The sequence below is a fragment of the Myotis lucifugus genome, unplaced genomic scaffold (genome assembly GCF_000147115.1).
Source record: "Myotis lucifugus unplaced genomic scaffold, Myoluc2.0 scaffold_15, whole genome shotgun sequence".
NCBI lineage: Eukaryota > Metazoa > Chordata > Mammalia > Chiroptera > Vespertilionidae > Myotis > Myotis lucifugus.
The window spans coordinates 13,914,741-13,937,281 of NW_005871063.1; the positions used below are offsets into that span (position 1 = coordinate 13,914,741).

Below are 22,541 nucleotides of genomic sequence, written 5' to 3' on the forward strand. Positions count from 1 at the left end.
AATTCATGATTACTGAGCTAATCTTTTCTGATAATGGAAATCCATTATGGAAAGAAAACTAGAAATGATTTATAAAATATTAGAATATATTTATAAGAACAGAAAGTTTGGACATGGTTTAAAATTTGAGAGAATTTATTACAAGATTATAAAATATCTTTGTGTCTATTAATATTGAAACCATCACTTCATCCTTAAGTTACAAAGATTGTGTTTTTCATTTTTTAAACTCTTCTTAAACTTCCCAGACACAATCACAACACATGATGCTATGTAAACCTGAAGTGACTTATTTCATCTTACTTCCCCAACCAGCTAACAAAATCTCTGTCTTCTCAGACCCTGGAGCCTGGAGAAACCCAGTTATTAATTCCTTCCCGAAATTCTCTGATTTGCTGACATGTTAATAAGATTCCAAGAATGTTCTAAAGAAAGCAAAATTACCACTCAATGATTGTGTCCTGAACTTCCAAGTCGTTTTTTCCCTCTCCCAGAATTTAGTTTCAACTAAAATAAATTCCATCCTTGAATGTGTGTATGTAACTCCTTGGTCAGGCTTTGTACTGTTATCATCAAATATAAATATAGAAAGCCGTAGAGATTGTTCTGAAACCCTAATTCAAGTTACCTTTGCCAGCATACCAAATGCCCCAGGGTGGATGTATTAAAAGCTCTGAAAAGATTCTGCTTTCACTTTTCAGCCAAATGGACATGTTTTATTCAGGATCTCAAACAAAATCCTTATTCAGCTTGTCCACATTACCTCTGAAGGTGTGTCTTTCTTTCCTTCACTCCTTCACCCTTTCAGGCATTGCCTGCCTCGCCTGCACTCCCTCCCTCCAGAGGGCTTCAGTGGTCTGAGGGACTCCCTCTTCCACCATCCCAGACTGGAAGCAAGGCCTCCTCCTCCTTCGGGCTCATCATGCCTTTCCCAGCGAAAACTCACTTGACCCCCCTGATTCAGATGATGGCCTCCTATCTACTAGTATATCTTCTGGCATCCTAGACTCTCCATTGCAGCTATTATTCCAGATGCCATTTACATTTAACTGCATAATTATTTTTTATTATTATCTGTATCCATCACTTGGCAATCCTGATGTCAGAGGTCATGCTGGTTTTATTTTCCCATTATTAACCTCAAGAATGCATGTGCCTACCACAAAAAAGGAACACTCACTCCATCTGCCAACTGAATGACAATAAATGAATGAGCATCCAAAATATATAAATACTGGCAGGTGACCAGAGAGTTGAACCCATGAGTAAGCACAGACCATTTCTTTCTGAACTCTCTGCCAGTAGTTCGCCTTTATACTGGCCCAGTTTCCTATATAATCTTTATAAAACACTCTGGTACACAAACACACACATGTGTCTGCATGAGCATGTGAGCATGCACACACACAGGTATCAGTGTTTTGGGTGGTTAAGACTATTACATTCAACAGTGATAAAGGAAGGTTTTATTTTTAAAAATAACCCCTGTTATTAAAAATCCCTGAGACTTAATGAACTATTCTACATTAGGATCCTGAATAAAGGTCAAGGATTAGCTGGTCCCAAGATGCTGGAGGAAGGTGGTGGAAACTCGTGTCCATGTTTGCAGGCAACAGATTTCTGATAACTCACACATCCCCTTTGGCAGTCTGTCAAGAGATGGTAAACAAGAGCAATGAGCTTCAATTAGAATGAAATGGCTACCATTTCCCTGAAAGTTTTAATATGCATTTACTATTATATTCTAGATTTTAAAAAAACAAAACCAGGTTTTTCAAAGAGAAAACCTACTTCACACTAGCTTTTAACCCTGAGCATCCTATCCAGTTCTTAGTTTCTTCATATGGAAAATGGGAATAATGCTGGCAAACTCCACTGAGAAATAAGAGATCAGATATAGGAAGCCTGCAGCCCTCTGCACAAAGTGTGTGTTTGCTTCTGCTCTCTTCCTGTCTGCCTTCTGGTAAAATGGCATGGTTCACATTGAGGGCTTCTAGTTTATCTGGGTATTGGGTAATGTGATTATGCTAATAGTCATTTGTTTTAACTTCAAGAAATTAAAAGTAACTTTGAAAGGGAGAGAGGGTTTTTCTTTCCTTTCTCAACAACAAAGCAGCCCAATGTTTGCATCTGAAATAGATACAAAAATTCATGTCTGGTTATAAAAACCCATTTTAGATTTTGTGTTCTGCTGTGCTTTCACATGGGAAATATATTTTCAAACGGGAAAAATAGAAGCACTATTTTTCTGAGGACTTTCTCTTTCACACACACACACACACACACACACACACACACACACACACACACATTTTCCCCTGTTATTCTCCCTCCTCCACAGGACATACCCTTCATTTCTATACTTCTTCGGAAGTGGAGAATGAAGTTGCTCTCAAAACCTCTAAAGAATGTACTAGTAGTAAAGCTCCGGTTAAGTCTCGCCATTGTTTGGTCACAGGGTTTTTCATTCTGTCCAAAGCAGATTGCAGGTCTTGTAACACATCTCTGTAGCTATTTCCATAGTGAGCACCCCAAGTATAGAGAAAATCATAAGCAGGTTTCCACATCATCTATAAAGAAAAAAAATAGACTGGAGTAGAGTGTAAGGAAAACAGGGTGTGAAACAGATGCCTAAAAAGGGTTTAAAAGCCTCCTGGGACTTAAAAGAAAATGAAATAGTAATTATACATGGACTTACTTAATGTCATAGAAAACATGTTTTAATAACTATCAGTTTCCTATGATAGCCTTGCGTCTCTAAACCAAGGACTACAAGCAGGGTCTTATTTCCTCTTGATCCACCATCTATACATTGCGCCTTGCCTTGATGTGAATATAAAATTATTTGTGTAATATTGTGATGATAACATGTTATTGAGATAATCTTTTCACGCTCTGAGACACTTTTAAGCTTAAAATAATAATTCTTTTACTGTTATATGTACCTGTGTTGAGTTTATGACCACATATCATAAGAAGGAGATGTGCAGTAGTTCAATGCTTAAAGTCATTTTATTCAAGCAAGTCTATAAACAAGGGAAAATGTAGCTTCATGACCACGTCAAAGGGAAAGCAAAAATCTAATTATCTAATTAAAAATGTAATTTAATAATACATTTTATGACCAAAAGAAAGATCAATATTCAACACTTCATTATGCTTTCCCTCATTACCCACCCATACCAATGACATCATTGTTTCCATAGAAATAAATGCACGTCAAAGAGGATCTTCATGCACAGGAGAATATGTAATGGTAACCAGGGCAACCAGGCTGAGAGAGAATAGAGACAAAGGCTGACCAAATAAGACAAATTGTATAATACTCACACACACAGAGACACCTTAAAATAAATTTTCTCTAGGAAAACAACAAAATGAACCATGCAGTTATAATTGGAATATTTGAAAAATAAACTTTATTACTTGCTACTTATTTGGGCTCACTAAACTAATTCATTTGTAATGTTATCACTTGCAAAATGCAGGAACACAGACTGAGCTAAATATTATGCAGAGTTGCCTTCTTAAAATAGGGCCCCCATTGACAGTAATAGCAAATGAAGTAGGGCCTTGGGATATAATTGTTCACCCTCCTCTGATATCCCCATATATGCTACTATGTAAGTTAAAAGAATGAAAGACCTATATAAGGAGTATCATTATGTTTCAAATCAATCTATACAAGAGGCCATTCATCAGGCTCAAAAGATCATTTGAAGTTATTTGTCCACACTGGCATTGCTTGGGTGTCATGAACATCCATATCTTTACAAAGTTTGATTCTGCAAAGTAGAGAAGGGAAGACAATTATCAAAATTATATCATATCAAGATGGTCATGATGCAGCAACAGAAATCTTCCCAAATTTTTGTATAAGTTTTACCCAAACCAACCTACCACTCTGAAAGAATGTGAATGAGGTGTTCTCTTGTCTATTTTTCTAAGCACTCACTGAAATCAAACCTCCTAAAAGTACAGGCCACCACTAATAGCTCAGCAGTGGACGATAAGTTGAGGCACATTAATAGAGCCTTTTTGCTAGACTCAGTCTTGTCTGTTACAGCTCAGATGCAAAGAAGCACTAAGACAGCAGGTTACTCTGTAGTTGGTAACCCTCTGTAAAAGCTTTGACACCTGTATTCTATGTTGCATTCACTTAATTTTCCCTGATGCTCAACTAACAGGTACATTATTTTTCAATTTGTCATGTATTGTTTAAAATAATGGTGTTTACATGTAAAAGCATCTAAGACTTTAACCTAAGTCCCCTAGTGACAGAGTCTGACAAAAGATGTATTTGAGGACATTTAACAATAAACAACAACTGAGAGCATTTCAGTACCAAGGTGATAGCAGAGTATCACAGAAAACTGATGTCTCTTAAGAACTGTGGACACAGACAATAGGGTGATGAGGGTCTGGGGGGAGAAGGGGAGGACAGGAGCGGGCTGGAAGAGGTTAATGAGAGGAAAAGGAGAACCTATGTAATACTTTCAACAATAAATATCTTTAAAAATTAAAAAGAAATCACAAATAGGTAATTTTCTGGTTGTTCACTATTCTACAGATTCAAAATACCTTCACAGTCAAAACGGCCCCACTGACTTCTCAGGGAGAAAGCGCTGCATCCCATGTCTTGCTGCTGCATGTGGATTGCTCTGTATAGACAAGCCTGAGGGATTCTTAACCAGGAAGCAGCCCTAGTGCTGCGGGGAACAGGAAATACACCAAGGTGATGCAGGAGTTGGAAACTGCTAATTCAGAAGTCCAGTGAGACATCTATCTACTCAGGCAGAGGGCAAGATAACCTCACTCATTATTCAATTTGTACTCATAGCAGGACAGTGTGGCCAGCTCTTACAATTTAGAAAAATTTGGATAGATTACTTCATCCTGACCCTAATTAAGACTTCTGAAAGTGTAAAAAGACTTTTCAGAGGTCCCTTCAATGACTCTGAAATGCAAGGAGGGATATTGCCCTAAACTCATTGGAAATTCCCTAGAGTCTAAGCCATAAGCGGCCTAGAAATGGATACAATTGCAATGGGCTGAAAACACTAGGAAAATGGTAAATTTCATGATCTGTACTAAAATATGAGCATATTTTGCATCCTATTTGTTCCCTCTTTGCAGAAAACTAGACTTGAATATTTCTTCAGTGCTCAATTTGATTTTCTATATATAATATCATTGGTTGCTTGCAACACAGATGAAGAAAAGCACTATTGTAGCACAGATATAATGGAAATATTCAAAATACGTTGTCGTTCATTATATAATTATTTCACTTTTTAAACTAAGAATTATTGAATACCTACCAATATAAGTGATTTTGTTACATGAAGGGATAAAATTATTACTGTAGTATGGCTCTTGTTTTTAGAAGTTTATAACATAGACGGGAGATGGGTACTTGAACAAGTGCCCAATGTATAAAAAACAGGACTTGGTAAATAATAACAACTAAGAAAATGCAAAGATTACTTGCATATTTTAATTCAGTGTGAGATAGAAATGATAGTTCCATTAACTGAGGACCTCTATGATATAAAACAAAGAGAAATGGGTGTTGGTGTCATACTACCAAAACCTGGCTTCACATCTGCATTCCATTGCCTATTGAATGGGTCAATGTGAGTAAATTGAACAAATTATCTGGTTATTTTAATCCATAAAATATGGGTACTAACTTCCAAGTCCTGTTTCCAAGACACTTCATGAAGCGTCTGGCATATAGTAGGAATGTGAGTACTTTTGGGGTGAGGTCAAGATAAGAAGTAAAGGAGGGGCTATCTGATAAGAAACTGAATGTGGAGATGACCTCCAGAGAGCAGTGGAGGGTATAGCATCACTCATGATAAAGTAATGATAAAAGGCATGAGTAGAGGAGAATGCTAAGGAAGAGGATAAAAGGATGAAAAATTTAACCCTCAATTAAGTCTATAATTAGGGGCACAGTATGAAATAAAAACAACAAAAAATGGAGAGAAACTGGAACCAGAACGATGGAAAATGAAACAAGGTGCTACATATTGCAAAAGCCAAGGCCTAATAACATTCCAAAAAAAGATTGGCAGTGGTTTGCTGAAGCCAGGTCCCACCAGCTCCCCAGAGCCCACTGTTCACATAGCCTCCCAGCTCCCTGTTCAGTGACATATTGGAGAGTAAAATCATCCATGTTAGAGTATTTACACTTTGGAAATTGGCAACAGCTACAATTGAAAAGTAGGTTGTTAAACATCTACCAACATGCCACTCACTGAGGACATCCCTTTTCTGTTACCTCCTCTGCTAACCCTAACATCAAGTAACGTGGAAACATGAAGGAAAACAAAAAAGCCAGGACTTGGGCAATTAGTCTTTGGAAACTTTGGAGAAGGCATTTTAAAGAGAGAGGTGTAGGGAAGACCTCAGGAATGAGTAGGCATCAAGGAACTAAAAGGCACACAACAAATGGGTCACATTTAGAATTTGAAAGTTAAAGAGAGACAAAGCTAGAAGGAGAAACAGTGAAAAATAAAAGTGTTTTTAAAAGGGAAAATATGTAAAAAGTAATATTCTACAATAAAAAGGAAGGTTTGTTTTGAACCCTAACTTTGCTAGATGGAAAATTTTGGGTTGTTGAGAATTAAAGTGACAGCATATATAAAACACTCAAGAAAAAAGAGTTAAATTCCTTTTAAGCAGAAAACCAAAGGCAAATATTAAAATTATTACGGAGCAGGGGTAGGTAATTAGGGGGCAAGTATCAAGAAAAAATTGAATGGGAATTGGGTCAAAAGTAAATGTTATAGTTATGTATCTTGACACACTGATAAAAAATGTTAAATTTGGGGAACTCTGTTTTCCTTTAATAAGCAAATGTCTGTCAGATATGGTAAAAATAACTTTCTTTATTGAGAATTGCCTTAACAACACTTGACAAAGTCCAGCTTTCATCAATGCAATAAACAATTGTTGTCCTTTATGATATAGATATATGACATTAGACCTCAAGCCCTTAAATACTTTTTTTTTTTCTTTTGGCATTTCTTATTATCTTATGTCATTTTAGTTTTCTTACGCAGCAAGTAAACATATATTATTAAAGGCAAAAACACAAGAGGTAACTTGAATATATTAATTAACTATGGACTTTATAAAGCTATGTTAAAAAATACATACAAATCAAGGCCACAAAGAATTCTAAACTGTGTGGTAAATTAAAGAGCAATGAAATAATTTTCTCTGGAAATGTTTGAATGAATAAAATGAGTAAAATAAACAATATCCTTTCCAAGATAACCTAAGTTATGTCCTACAAAAGCTGGAAATGAGTGGTGGACTGCCAGGACCTCTTCCAGGTTTATGTTATCATCTATCTATTCAGTGGTTTTAAAATAGTTCTGCTCTTGCTCAATGTTATGATTTAAGGGAAAATATTTAGAAACTGCACTAATGCTTTGACAAATCAAAAGGAAAGCATGTTCCTGAGGGTTTGCTTTAGTAGAATTATTCTTAACCACAAAATAATTCCGCTCAGAGCCGTCTCACTTCTGTCACAAATATTGGGCCCTCAGGCATCATTCTTACCCCTCTACTCTTAGATTTTTTAAATGGTAACTTCATGGTGTTACTGGTTCATCTTTGAATGGGAAGCATAAGGCTGATCAAAATGCAGAGTTGTTAATTTCTCATCTCTGTGCTTTGATCTCTGTATGGAAAGGGCAGCAGCATCAATAAGCATTTAATCTATCAGAGCTGAGCAGTTTTCTGAAGTCCCAGCATTTGTGTGGGAGAAATATGTGTTGCTTTAGTTTATCTTCTAGGTACGAGAGGACAAAGACAAAGGTAAAGGGGCAATGAAAAAGTGATAAATGGAATAACAAAAGAAAAGAAACGTGGATAGAGATTTAAAAAATGAAGTTTTCCAAATTTAGAGTGCTTATTCCCAGAAGCCAGTAAGATTTTAGATAATAGTCTAGATAATGAAATGCAACATGAATAAAAGCAATTCAGATTGGAGCATAGCAGCTATGTCTTTTTTGAGCTTGTAAAATATGAATAGCATAAAGAAAGCAATTAGTTTTAACTACCTTTGGATAATTACATTTTACTACATTAAAGGATTAATAATCCACTTACTTTCCTCGTGAAACTATAAAAGCAATGTTCCATTTTTAATATAATTAGTTGCAGAGATATTAAGGTAAATTTGCCTTATTAGTAATTATTTATCATTTACAATTTCCAGGCAGTCCTTCCAGCACCTATAATTGGTAAGTTCATAAATGTTGTTGAAGAGGAAGTCGCCTTTATCTTCAGAAGAAAACATATTAAGGGTCCCTATTTCCTCAGAAGGAAGATGATATTTGGGTAAAACTTGACATAAGATTCTCTTGGAAAAGACTCTAAGACAACCAAGCTTTGTTTGTTCTAGGAATAACCAACCACTTGGAATGCCAGGGGTTAAGAATGAGCCAGAGGAATATGGAAGACCCATTCCTTGTTAGTACATTTGCTCAAAATAGTTTTCTATCATAAGAAAACCTGCTGGTCAAACCATTCTCACAAATTCCTAGTTAGGAAGATTCCAGGCTGCTTCCTTGTCATCCAACCCTCAACCTCCACCACAACTATATATTGGTAGAAACTCTGAACATCATAGTTTAAAGAAACTGGGCTTCTCTAATCCAATCTTTCAATTTGGAGGTAAATGAAAGAAAATACAGGGTGTGGAAAAAGTAGGTTTATAGTTGTGAGTACATGAAACACAGTTTATTCTTGTATTATTATTTACTAGAGGCCTGGTACACAAAATTCGTGCACTTGGGGGGGGGGTCCCCCAGCCTGCCCTGTGCCCTCTCACAGTGCGGGAGCCCTGTGATCTATTGCCCCAAAGAGGTAGGCCCCACCCACCAATCCAGGGCTCCTCAATGGATTGCCCCAAAGAGGTAGGCCGGAGCCGGGGGTCCTGCCTCCATGCTGCATGGAACCGCGGGACCCCCAGGCCTCACCATGCAGAGCCGCCGGGACCCGCCTCCACGTCACGCATGCAGCATCAAGTCCCCACCCACCTGTGCGTGCCTGCTGCACACGCAGTCTCCTGGTGATGGATTGTGACGGCGTGAGAGCATCACAGTGTGATGGCATGAGGGCATGACAATCATTTGCATATTAGCTCTTTATTATATAGGATTAGTTATTGCATTATTTTCCATACAAACAACTGTAAACCTACTTTTGCCCCACCCTGGATAGTGGTAAGAGCTCCGGATTTAAAGAACCACATCGTGGGTTTGAATCTAGACCAGCCGTGGGCAAACTTTTTGACTCAAGGGCCACAATGGGTTCTTAAACTGGACCGGAGGGCCAGAACAAAAGCATGGATGGAGTGTTTGTGTGAACTAATATAAATTCAAAGTAAACATCATTACATAAAAGGGTACGGTCTTTTTTTTTTTTTAGTTTTATTCATTTCAAACGGGCCGGATCCGGCCCGAGGGCCATAGTTTGCCCACGGCTGATCTAGACTCTTGACTTCTTAGCTCTAGGATCTTGGATAAGTTGCAAAACTTCTCTACAGCCTTATTTCCTCCTCCTGTAAAATAGAGGGTGGAGAGGAAGGGTACCCAAAGCCATAAAAGCACTGCCAAGTATACAAAGTAAACAGGTCCAAGGGTCCTGGCACACACTAGGTGCTTGATTAATGCTAATTGGAGTTTGTACTTGAAATGACATTAAATAACAAAGTCATGGCCAAACATCTAGAAAAGGAATCCAGGTCACCTAGCCATAAATCTAGGGCCATTTCACTAAGGTATTCCCATGAATCTACCTCAATTTTAAGCAGTTTCAATAAGCGCTGATCTGAGTCTTATACTTAGGTGGACTTTGGTTTTCTGAAATTCATTATTGTTTGTGTTCCTTAATAAACCTAAATCAAGTATTAGTGTTTCAAAATCCATTCTAAAATCTCTCCATAATATTTAACCTAATGTGATTACTATTTCTATTTGATATTCAGAGTGGTAATGAGACATTCAATGTATAATTAAATAAAATATCATAGGAATACAATGCTTAACCCCCTTAATTTTACTGTGATCTCCTTTTTCTTTGTTCCATCATTCCAAATAATGGAGTCTTTTGGAATTAAAGACTAGAAGCAAGAGGTAAAGTATTGTAAAAACTAGACAATGGTAATCTAAATATTATGTCACTATGCCAAATCTCTTGTACAAACAACAAAGATTTAGGGAATTGTTATGTACACTGGTAGGTACATTTCCATATAATACTTTTCCCTTTTTAAAGAAACTGCAAATATATGTCTTACTGAGAAGAACAGCAAACTATAGATTTCAGTGCCACGGCTAGAACTGAACCAGTTCCAACAGATGCAGACAATGCCACGTCTTTGTAAGCAGAATCTGGGAGTTGCCACATGAGCCAAAAAAACCATTCGAGTCCAAAGACATTCCTTTTAGCTTTTGCAAAGAGATATTTTCCAAGGAAAATGAAATGGTGTTAAGCCAGTAAGAAAAAGCTGACCAGCCAAGACTTTTTCTCATTTGTTTCCATGTATAACCATCCTGCCAGTTTCTCAGAAGACATGCTGACTTTTCCCTTACCTGCATTCTTTCTATTGTTACTCTCGGCCGTTTTACTAAAAATTACCATTCAGTTCCTCATTCTCTTTCCAAAATCACTCAACGTCACCCAGTTGCCAAACTCACCTCTGCCTCTTAGTCAAAATAACAGATAATAATGTATTTAGTTATTACAATCTGCAAAGCATTGTCCCAAATATTTCACATATATCTTTTTAAAATTTTATTTATTTATTTTAGAGAGAGGTAATGAGGGAGGGAGAGAGAGGAAGAGAGTGTGTGTGTGTGTGTGTGTGTGTGTGTGAGAGAGAGAGAGAGAGAGAGAGAGAGAAAACATTGATTTGTTGTTCCCTTATTTATGCATTTATTGGTTGATTCTTGTATGTGTCCTGACCGGGGATCAAACCTGCAACCTTGGTGTGTCAGCATGAAGCTCTAACCAACTGAGCTACCTGGCCAGGGCCACATATATTATATCTTTTAATTTTCCAAACATCTGATGAGTAAAAGAATATTATTTGCCTCAATTAAAAAAAGTTGAGTCCTACAAAAGTTAAGTAAATTTCCCAAGGTCCTAGAGCTAATAGATGGTAGAGCTGCAACTTGAATCCAGACAAGAAACCTTAACCTCTATGCTGTGGCAATCATTAGAGACTCCTTCCTCCACCAACACCAAAAAATATATATCTAACCACATATCCCAATAATTATTAGGATAAACTCTACCCTCTAGCCAAATATCCTCCTTATTGGTCTCAAGAAGTCACTGAGGTCCCCATCTAGTCCTCTCCAATTATTCAACTGCTTCCCATCCTTCAGGATTAGGCCATGTTCCCTGATGGTTCCTCCCAACTTTGATCTTTTTCATTTAGTTAATTCTGAAAGGGATTATCAGTGGAGCACAGTGGGAAGGACTGTGCATACAATACCCGAGTTTGAATCCTCATTCTGTCACTTAAGACCTATGTTACTCTGAATAACTTACACAAATTCATTCTCTTAGTTTGCATTCCTATAAAAAGCAGATGGTATAATGTCTTCCTTAGAAAGTTTGTTGAAATAAATGATATTGTAAAGAAAATGTTCATACACTCAGTTCATATACAATAAATTGCACAATTATTATCATTCTTATTCTTAGTTTCACTTTTTAAAGCATCTAACCATATACTTCTTTAAAATAAAACAATTCAAATATAACAGTTTATCACAATTCCCAGGCCAAATAAAATTTGGCTTTAGAGAGAAAAATCATATTTTTCATTGTTGTGTTTTCTTTAGCTCCTAATGCTCCAATGCTGAGAACGGAAGTCCCTGGGGATGTGTTAAGTATGGTTGAATTAAATACTAAGAGAAAATATACAGAGGGAAAAAATACTAAACAAGCAGGAGGAATTCCATATAGAATTTTTTAAAATTATTAAACAATTAATAAAATTAGCTATTTGAGGTTGACCTACTCTCCCATGTCTTATCTGGACTTAGAATAAAGGGTTCTGAACACTACTGAAGCCAGTCATAAATGAGGAAGGACAGATTCCGGCTAGAAGATAAAACAGAGAATTAGATCCTCCCTACTTAAGTGTTGACCACAAAAAGACATAAACATACCTTGCCAGTTCTAAATCTATAGGTGAGTGGCTTCTGAGAAGGAAAAAAACTATTATAATTAGAATATTGACTGTGTTGGGCTTCCGTAGGGAGGGTGGCCCACTCTGGCAGGTCAACTGATGGGTGCCTCAACTGATGGGTGCCTGTGGTTGAGGCGAGCATTGGTAAAAGGTATCTTAAAGGTGGAAGTGAACTTTTAGTGTCCTTGGTGAATAAGTGTCCATACTGAATAAGATGGAAAGAGCATAATCTATTCTTAGGCAGGGGGCCAATGGGAGAGCGTTGCTAGGATATGGTCATAATCCCCAGAGGGCTAAGTGAAGAGCACCTAATTTAGGCCTGTGAATATCTTATCTTTGAAATCCCCAGCACTGCCCCTTGGAAAACCCAACTGTTTTTAAAAATGTGCTATTTTTCTAATATTTTATTGATTCCTATTTTGTTTAAATGGAAGATTTAAGTATCTTCAGAGAAAAACTCCAATTTTTACTAACTTTCATAGGAAAACCTTGGCAACAATTAAACATCTTTGCATAGCATAAGTGTCTAACAGTCATATTTCAAGTTTTATAGTTCTGTTTTTATGTAGGAATTGCAATGTCATTAGAAAAATTGAGTAATATTTATTAAAATTTAATTTAGGGAGATGATTAATTTAAAAAGTGACCTTCTCAGAAGTCCCCAGAGAGAGGCTTTTCCCCCCCATCTTATAAAAGAGTAAGAAATGGCCAAAATACTCAACAAAAATCTAACAGACATACTATTAATGATCTCCATTCTTTAATTGGCCTGAGGCTTGATGAAGATGTTCAGGCAAATTTTAGTAGTATCATAACTTGAAAAAAGAAGAAAAAAGGTGAAATGAGATGCTTAAAGCCCCCATCCTAACCACATCTACCAGCTGTCATTCAGCCACCACCCTGGATTGGGAGTGGGAGGGCAGAGTGTAAAGCACAAGGACCCCAAAGTCAAAGGCCTGCTCTCTAAACATGGTTCCATAAGTTTCTCACTACGCATGCTTTTAAGCAAGTAGCAGCCTCCCTACATTTTAGATAATATTAGTGCCGACCCACAAGTTTTTGTTCAAAGGATCAAGTTTATCTTTGAAATGTGACCAGAACAGTGCCTGGCACAGAGTAAGTGCTAGATAAATGTTAGATACAATAAAAATAGAACAAAGGGAAAAAGAGAAGTTGAAGAGAAAGGAAAGTGAGTGAGAGAGCCGGACTGTAGGCATTGGAAATTTTCGGAATGTGTGCCCTCTGAAGTGGTGAGATAAAGGAAATAAGAGACCTTATTATCTCCCCAGCCCAATTCCACTTTCCTTCCTCTGAGTCCCCTACCCAGAACTACTATCAGTCTGTTTTCAAATCAACTACTTGACTTGTAAATTGATCATATTTAAGAATCATCTCCTTCCTGAGAGAAAAAATTATGCAGCCATGTTTTTTCCAGGGGATGGAAATTAGCATAGATTTACTCTTTAGTTTAAGTGGCCTAACAGGTAAAGATTCCCACAGATTATTTGGGGTGGTTTAGGCCAATATACTATGGATTATTTTTAAGAATTTAATAACCTGGATCAGAATGATGATGGTTAGTATTAATCACAATAAATTAAACATTAGTCCCTCAAAAGACACCTAGGGGCTTTCCTTTCTGCTTCTGAGAATTTATTAACTTTGGCATAGACTTAGTTATTTGGGATTCGGGCTGTGCAAATGTAAATAATGGAAAAGTAGGCTGTTTGGCCTCCATCAAGATTTGGGGAAAGACAAACTATAAACAACCATAATTAGAGAGAATTCAGATGCTTAACAAAGCCGAGAGAATAAATAACTCTGATAAATAACTTTCAACAAAACCTTTTTAAGAACAGAGACTTATTAAGAAAAAAATTCCTGCTTTCAATTAGACAATTTTTAAAAAGATTTTTTAGAGACCTTTTAGGTTTAAAGAAAAAGTGAGAGGAAGGTGCAAAGATTTCCCATATACTTCCTGCCCCCATAGGCATAGCCTCCCTATTATCAATAACTCTCCCCAGAGGTGGTATATTTGTTACAATTGATGAATCTACAATGATACAGCACAATCACCCGAAGTCCGTAGTTTACATTAGGATTTACTCTTGGTATTGTGCATTCTATGGGTTTGGACAACTGTATAGTGACATATATCCATCATTATAGTATCACTGCCCTAAAAATCATGTGCTCTTCCTATTCATCCCTCCCTCCCAATCCCTGGCAACCACTGATCTTTTTACTGTCTTCATAGTTTTGCCTTTTCTAGAATGTCATATATTTGGAATCATACAGCATGTAGCCTTTTCAGGTTGGATTATTTTGCTTAGTAATATGCATTCAAGGTTCCTCCATGTCTTTTCATGGATAACTTGTTTCATTTTAGTGCTTAATAATATTCCAAGTTCATTTTATCCATTCACCTACTGAAGGGATCTTGGTTGCTTCTAAATTTTGGTAAATGCATATATATATATTTAACCCTCACCCAAAGGTATTTTTCCATTGATTTTTAGAGAGGGAAAGACAGAGAGAAATATCGATGTGAGAGAAACACATCAATTGGTTGTCTCCTGCATGTGCCGCCCCGACCAGGGCCTGGGCTGGGAAGGAGCCAGCAACCGAGGTATATGCCCTTACCAGAATCTAACCCAAGACCCTTTGGTCTGCAGGCCAATTGCTCTATCCACTGAGCCAAATCAGCTAGGGCTAAATTTTGGTAATTATAAATAAAGTTGTTATAAACATTCATGTGCAGGTTTTTGTGTAGACATGTTTTCAATGCCTTTGGGTAAATACCAAGGAGCACAAATAGAAAATATGGTAAGAGTATGTTTCATTTGTAAGAAACAGCCAAAGTCCCTTCCAAAGTGGCTGTACCATTTTGCATTCTCACCAGCAACGAATGAGGATTCCTGTTGCTCCATATACTCAACAGCATTTGGTGTTATTAGTGTTCTGAATTTGTCAGTTAGAATAGGTGTGCAGTGACATCTCAATTAGACAACTTTCTCATCAGTTAACTGAAATATCAGAGCAGCATATCCCCCTAAATGTTGTTGTTCTTGTTTCCTATAAATTCCTCATCTTTTAGCTCATTCAGTAAAAAGTGATTTGTAAGTCGTAAGGCACTTCTTAGGGTACAGAGATAAATGTAGTCTAAGAGGAGGAAATATGTCAGCCTCCAGCTACTCTTGGCTGAAAGGTCTTGTTTAAGGGAGAGGTAGGCCCTAGGTTCCCAGAAGCCATCCTGCTGAGACCTCCACTGCACATGCTGGGATTCAACTGACTTGATTTGACTCTTGTCCCTTCATGGAAAGGTTGTTTTGTCCTGCACACCCAGCTGGCATAGTTGCTTCAAAGTAAGAAAATTTTCTCCAGCTCTATTAATTTCCAGCTCGATGCCCCAAAAGGAAGTGGAGAACACAGCTTCTGCCTCTTACCAAGTCATCACTAATAAGAGAGATAATCTTCCCTTAACTGAAATACATATCTTGAAAATGCTTACACTCATGTGAGAGAAAAATACAGAACATTTTATAGGTGCTCATCACTGGAATATTTTTATTTAAGTCATAAAAATTGTCACAAATTATTTACTAAATAGAGCAAATATGTATCTAACTTATGCCTAACAGTATACATTTAATATTAATAAAAATTAAATTTTATTTAATATTTCCAAGATAAATATTACTTTGTGTTATGTGCTGTGATTCTATATTTGATGTCTATAGTTTCTATTATACACAAAATTGTCAAAGAGACAATGAAGCTCTTAGAGATCTTTGTTTATCATTACCATCCACCCTCTTAATGCTTATTGTCACCAAATACTATTTATCACAAATTACTAAGTCTCTGCCTAACGTTGATAAATACTTATTATTGTGTAATTTTCCCTTGCCCTGACTGGGTCTAATCTCCTCCCTTCAAAGTTATGTGTTCTCTGCCTCAAATTCTTCTAGGCTTGCCTAATAACTGACTAGCTATCCAATTTGGTCAATTCATTTGATTAAAGACCATGTTCATATGCAATCCAATAAGATAAGCATCAATATATTTTACAGGCTCTCAATGCATATTTTAAAGGCCTTTAAAGAGTGATATGTGCATATTTCAGAAAATATCAATGATTATAGGGACTGTGACTTCAGTTAGGGGTCCTCTAGAACAGAACCCCAATTTATCCATGTAAGTGGTTCAGGATTGATTACATTTGGTTTACTTGGTCTGCAATTTTTCACTATTGAAGTAGACAAACAGAAATATTACCTCCACAGCAACAGCTCCAGCTTTTCCTCGGTGAGGAATTTCATATGCCTCCACTTGCTGCTTTGTGAATCGTACTAGCTTTTGAGCTAGTTCCCTCCAGCCTTTTCCCAGCTTGACAGCTGAAGTCAGGAGCGCAGCCTCTTGGATGATATGCGCTACTATCCCTTGGCAATCCATCTTCAGCAGGGCCTGCAGCAAGAATTACATGTCACAATTAAAAGCAACGAATGTGGGCTTTTCCCTAGAAATTCAATTTTTCATTACGTAGTCTAGAAACTGGCATCCTATTTCTCACCACACATATATTGAGTTTCCTAAATTTTAAAAAGTTGATTTACTTTTAAGCAAATCCAACCAGCAAAGTACAGAGGACACAGCTGGACCAAAATTAAAGGAGATTTAGGACCAACTCAGTGGCTAAATATAGGGCCTTGGGTAAACCACTTAACTAATATGTTTCTTAATATCTTTAACTGCAAAAGGAGGATGTTGGACTAGACCAGTGATGGCGAACCTATGACACACGTGTCAGAGGTGACACGCGAACTCATTTTTTTGGTTGATTTTTCTTTGTTAAATGGCATTTAAATATATAAAATAAATATCAAAAATATAAATCTTTGTTTTACTATGGTTGCAAATATCAAAAAATTTCTATATGTGACACGGCACCAGAGTTGAGTTAGGGTTTTTCAAAATGCTGACACACTGAGCTCAAAAGGTTCGCCATCACTGAACTAGACACTTCTAAGGACATCCTAAGGTTCTAAGGGTCTATAATTGATCAATTCAGGAATGATAATTCACTCTTCAAAAAATAATCCCTTTCCTTATCAGAGGATTGATGCAGTATTTCTCTGAGGAGCGAGCACATTGGTGCCAATAAACATTCTATTCTTCATCAAAATGTGATTTAAAATTCACAGAATTCTGCCATTGCATGTAAATGAGACACTACCACAACTTTGAACAAAGCTATTGATAATAATAACTTTAAAAAAATTATCCCTCTCCCTTAATCACTAGTGTAATTGTGCCTAATATAAACCACAAGGTATTAAAGATAAAACATTCAGTCTTCTATAATGCAAAATGGAATATCATCAGACTCTTTCTTCTTTAATTAGGCATCTAAGCCTTGTCAATCATTACACATTTCAAACAAGTCCATGAGTTTCTCTTTTGCCCTGAATATATTTTTAAAATATGGGATTAAATCTATCTACATTTCTTTTTTGTTCAAATAAGCAAAAAAAAAAAAATGTTGGGTGGCCCCTCATCATTTAATTGCACTTAAAAACACTGTCTATCATTATGAAACAATAAGTAAAAATGAATGACCAAGTAAGGTCACAGATGGTTCTTTCCCATTAGAAGGACTACCCATGGTCTTTATACTAGTCCATAGTCCATACATTTATAGTGAGGATTTATAACTACAGGGAGAAGTAGTACTGAGCCATCAGGCCCCTAAGGTTCTTTTACTAAACTGAGGAGTGGGATTAGCAATGCTTATCTCAGTTTCTTGTTTCAAGGGGAAAAATCTGCACTTAGGATGCAAAACCCGAGTTTAAAGACCAGCTCCACATAGTACAGGACTTTAGGTAAATCTCAAAAGTATCTCTATTTAATGATTTAAAAAATAAATACAGCATTAATAACACCCCATCTAATTTCCTATAATCATTATGAAAGTTGAATCAGATGCTCAAGTACTTTGTAGAGTATCAAGTTTCAAGTATATAAGGACAGTCAGTCTCAATGTCTAGAGATGACTAAAGAGTTTAGAACCCACAATTTTTATCAGCTCCAATCCAGTTACCCCAAATTAGGATACAATCCAAGAAAAATGTATACTTATTTGCAAATTAAGTTTCAAGAGGTGGCCTCTATACCATATTTTCCATCATCTTCTGGTCAGACAACCACACCTAAGCCCCTTACATTTGGAAATCCTGAAGCCTCCCCGGGACACCCTGGGAGTTTTTAGCAACTACATCCTTGAATAAGCCCTCCACCAGCACTGTCTAGTTTGTCACCAAAGCTACTCATGATCATACATCAACACAGTCAGGTTTAAACTTTCAGACCATTTGGCCAATATTACATTTTTTGCCACTAAGTTCAACAAAGCAATTTTCAATTCAAATCTTCATGCAGTACATGAGCTATGAGAGATAATGAGCTACTGCAAAATATATGTGCAGCTTTGACCTTGTAGATCAGCCAATGACTCTAAATGGCCCAGATTAAGTGATACTGCAGCACATCACCATAAAACTATACATTCAACTGCATAGGGGGCTTTTAAAATTTAACCCTTTCAGTATTACTGTAGAATCATCAAAATAATTGAAAGAGAAGAAATATTTTAAATATTCCTATTTCTTTATTACATAAATTATTGTTAATGTCATTGAATAAACTCCTCTCCGACATCCCCTGAGGGGTCCCAGATTGTTAGAGGGCACAGGCCAGGCCAAGGGACTCCACTGGTACACGATTGGGGCCAGAAAGGGATGTGGGAGGTTAGCCAGCCGGGGAGGGACCATGGGAGGGCTCCAGGGCATGTCCAGCCTGTCTCGTTTAGTCCCGTCGGCTGGACCCCTAGGGGTTGGAGTGTCTGCCCCTGGTGGTCAGTGCACGTCATAGCCAATGGTTGAGCAGCCTTAGCATATCATTAGCATATTATGCTTTGATTGGTTGAACAAATGACCAGATGACCAGACACTTAGCATATTAGGCTTTTATTATTATTTATACATTCACATTTTAGAAATTTTTAGAAATATGCTCTTGATTTTTTTTATTTTTATAAAATACCAAATTTTCTTTTTAAGGTAAAATAGTTGATCATCTTCTTTATAACTCTCCACTGAGCCTTATACTAGGTTGAATATTATGAGGAAAAAAAATGATCCTGTGAGTTCTACTAAAATATGAGGATTAAGAAGAGAATAAGCAATATTATTTTGGCATTATGATGAATCACATACAGAAGAAGAATATTAAACTGCTAAAGTAAAGGACATTGATTATATGTTTTTTAAAAACCACTAAAAAGCAGACCTATAGCAAAGGCCAAGTTAATTAGTTTTGTTTCAGTTTGCTCTCATTCATCTAATTGGAATTTCTGATATTTTAAGAGTTATTCAAATATTTTGGAGAGAAAAAGAATCTCTTAACTATTATGCTCTAACACAAACAGAAACTTTAATCTTCCTTTAAAAGATGATCCTATGGGACTAGTTTCTGGATCTAAGAAACTAATTATATGGTCTTGCAGGAAAAGCTATATATATATATATTGTAAATTGACTTCAAATTATTTGAGAATGCTAAGAATTTTTTATCTCCTTCTCTCATATGTTTGGTTATAAATATCACCAAGTTAATAAAGTTTTCTATGGTAAATTAATTACTGTGACCAAGCAATACTCACCACAACAAGCTCATAAAGAAACTTTCTGGTATTCTTGTCTCTGTGGCAATCTTCCTTTAACTTCTTTAAAACATAAGAAACTTTTTCTGATTCTTTGTCTGCATGTGTTCGTTCAAAACCTTCCAGTGCCAGATGTGAGTAACCCAGGACATCAGCTAAAACTTTCCAATCATAAACTTTTTCTGACACCAAAGTCAATATAACTGAGTAGATATAAGTCAGTTTTTTAAAGGGCAGGGCAATTTGTTCAAGAAGGTTCCTGGTTGTGAAGACACGATCTGACATTGATATTACTTGCTCTTTTGCAATCACCTTGACATTTTTGCAGTGTATAAGTCCAATCTTACCTCGCAGGACTCCCACATACCATTCTTTCACTCTGGACTGCCCAATGGCTTTTACCTTACCTTCTCCAAGAAGAGCTATTGTGTCCCCTTTGATATATTCAAGTAAGTAGTCAATCTTGTTTTGTCTTAGCACTGTCTTCAGAGTCACTCCATATTTGGTAAAGTTTAATTTTTTGTCTTGAAATGTAGGGTATTTAACATACACTGCTGGTAATGAAGGAGCAGACTTGATTTCCTTCTCTTTCTGCAAATTACCTGGCAGATTTAAGTGTCTTTTTAGGTTTGGGGCTGGATCAGGTGTAGTGATAAAAAACTGTGTCACTGGTCTACCATTGGGAGGCCCCAACTGAACCTGGAAAACAAACAAGTGCATTTTTCTGGAGTCAACTAAAGAAAATAAAAATTGTTGATGAAATACTTGACTGGCTTGCAACTGATTTTGTTTAAGTTCTTTCCTTTCTCCTTCTGTCTTTACTTCAAAACCAGGATCACATGAAAAAACAGAAATACTTAAATCTTGTGGCTTGTCCAGTAAGAATGAATGCTTCCCCCAGAGCTGAAACACAACCGGAGAGGTGTTTTTTCCACCCTTCTTAATATCAGAGATTGTAAGCTTTCCCGGCATATAGCTGTGTCCACAAACTGTGAAAACAGTAGTGAAACTGGGATGGATATATTTGGGCCCATAAATTCCAATTGAGGTGGTTTTGTGGATATAATCCCAGATGGTGGCAGCTGGCGACTGAGTAGCTTTAGCTTGTGCAGCAACCACTAGATACATGACCTGACTCAAATCTATTAGCTTGACTTGGATGGTGTCTTTATAAATGTAGCAGTTGTTTAACACTGTGAAAGGGCCTTCTTTATTCGGGCTGTGTAAACACACCATTTCTGTCATGACTTGGCTGAAAGGATCCTTTCTCACTTCAGCCCCGATTTTCATCTCCAGCAAAATGGCTTCCATTGTGTTAAGGTTGCCTAACGTGATTTCCAACAGTGGGCTTACAGTGCATGAAAGATCATGATTAAGCATTTGTGGAGGATCGAGAAAAACCCTTAGCGATACCTCTTGGAATTCACCCACAGCTATATGACCTTGGGGCACATGAACAGTGATATCTGATTCAGGTAATTGTACTGACCCTCCTTGGTGGTTGAATTTACAAACTACCACAGTCTCCGCAACTTGTGTTTGGGCCCATCCAGGACTCTGATTAATGATATTCAAATCCAGGCAGGAGCGGGCCAGCTGGCGTTGACTTAACCAAGCCATTTTATAAGCCTCTCGATCATTTTGAAGCCATTCTAAGTCGTGTTCCAGGATCTGGTCAGAGTTACGTATATTCTGATGGGCATGTGCTGTGTCATCTAATATGTCCAAAAGTTCTGAAACACTTTTAGATCTCACTGATTTCCTTGAGTAAGACTGCCTACACAATTGATGCACATCAAGTTCATCACCAGAGGAATCCAAAGAATTTCCAGTTTCAATTTCTCTTAAAAAAAGAAAAGGATCTTCCTTCAAGATGGAAATATTATTTTTCTTCTGGTTATTTCTTAGCTGAGTTATATCATCCAAAAATGGGTTAGAAGCAGACAGTTCATTCAAGAATGGATTTGTAGCTTTGGAAACATTATTGCTGTGAAGTGTGAAAGCATCTGGCCAATTGAGAAGCAAACTTGAGTCTGGACATTTGTGGCATTTTAGCAAAAACAAAGAAAAAACAGAAGTGAGTGTCATTGTGAGATACAACCAAGATTAATTTTTACTAAAAATTCAAGACTTTTTATTTTGCTTTTTTATTGACAGTATAATAGGAACTGCAAAATTAATGTTAAATTTGGATAATTTTTCATGCTGTGAGGAAATGGAACTAGTTCTACCAGTTCATTTTGACCATATGTCATGCTATTTTATCTTAAGACATAATGATTTGTAAATAAATAAATATTTAATAATTTAGATATCAATTTAACACACTTCCTTCAAAAGGACCCAGACTAGATATACTTATGCCTTATAGTTTTGTGTTTGACTTTCACAAAAGAAAACCTCTGAACAAACAGAATAATTTAGTCAATTACCCAGATTTTTTTCTAAACATTACATAGTTGGTCTCAAAATATCTAGATTATTCATTAATTTTTTTCTTTTCTGATAATACTCAATATGTGAAAAATATCAAATATATCAGTTAATAATTAAAATAACTTAAAAAAATAAGCCAAAAAGACAATGCATTTTTCA

General features: G+C 36.7%; 1 protein-coding gene across 1 annotated transcript; it reads right to left on the reverse strand.

Annotated features, from left to right (window-relative positions):
* Window positions 1-1,443: 1,443 nt before the first annotated feature.
* MACC1 (MACC1, MET transcriptional regulator) lies at window positions 1,444-22,034 on the reverse strand. The gene is made up of 4 exons (XM_006085060.3): window positions 19,947-22,034; window positions 16,505-16,693; window positions 2,349-2,570; window positions 1,444-1,649 (listed from the first exon to the last, which is right to left on the reverse strand). Exons 1-3 carry the CDS (start codon window positions 22,032-22,034, stop codon window positions 2,358-2,360), a joined length of 2,490 nt encoding a protein of 829 aa, XP_006085122.2. The 3' UTR covers window positions 1,444-1,649; window positions 2,349-2,357.
* Window positions 22,035-22,541: the final 507 nt, after the last annotated feature.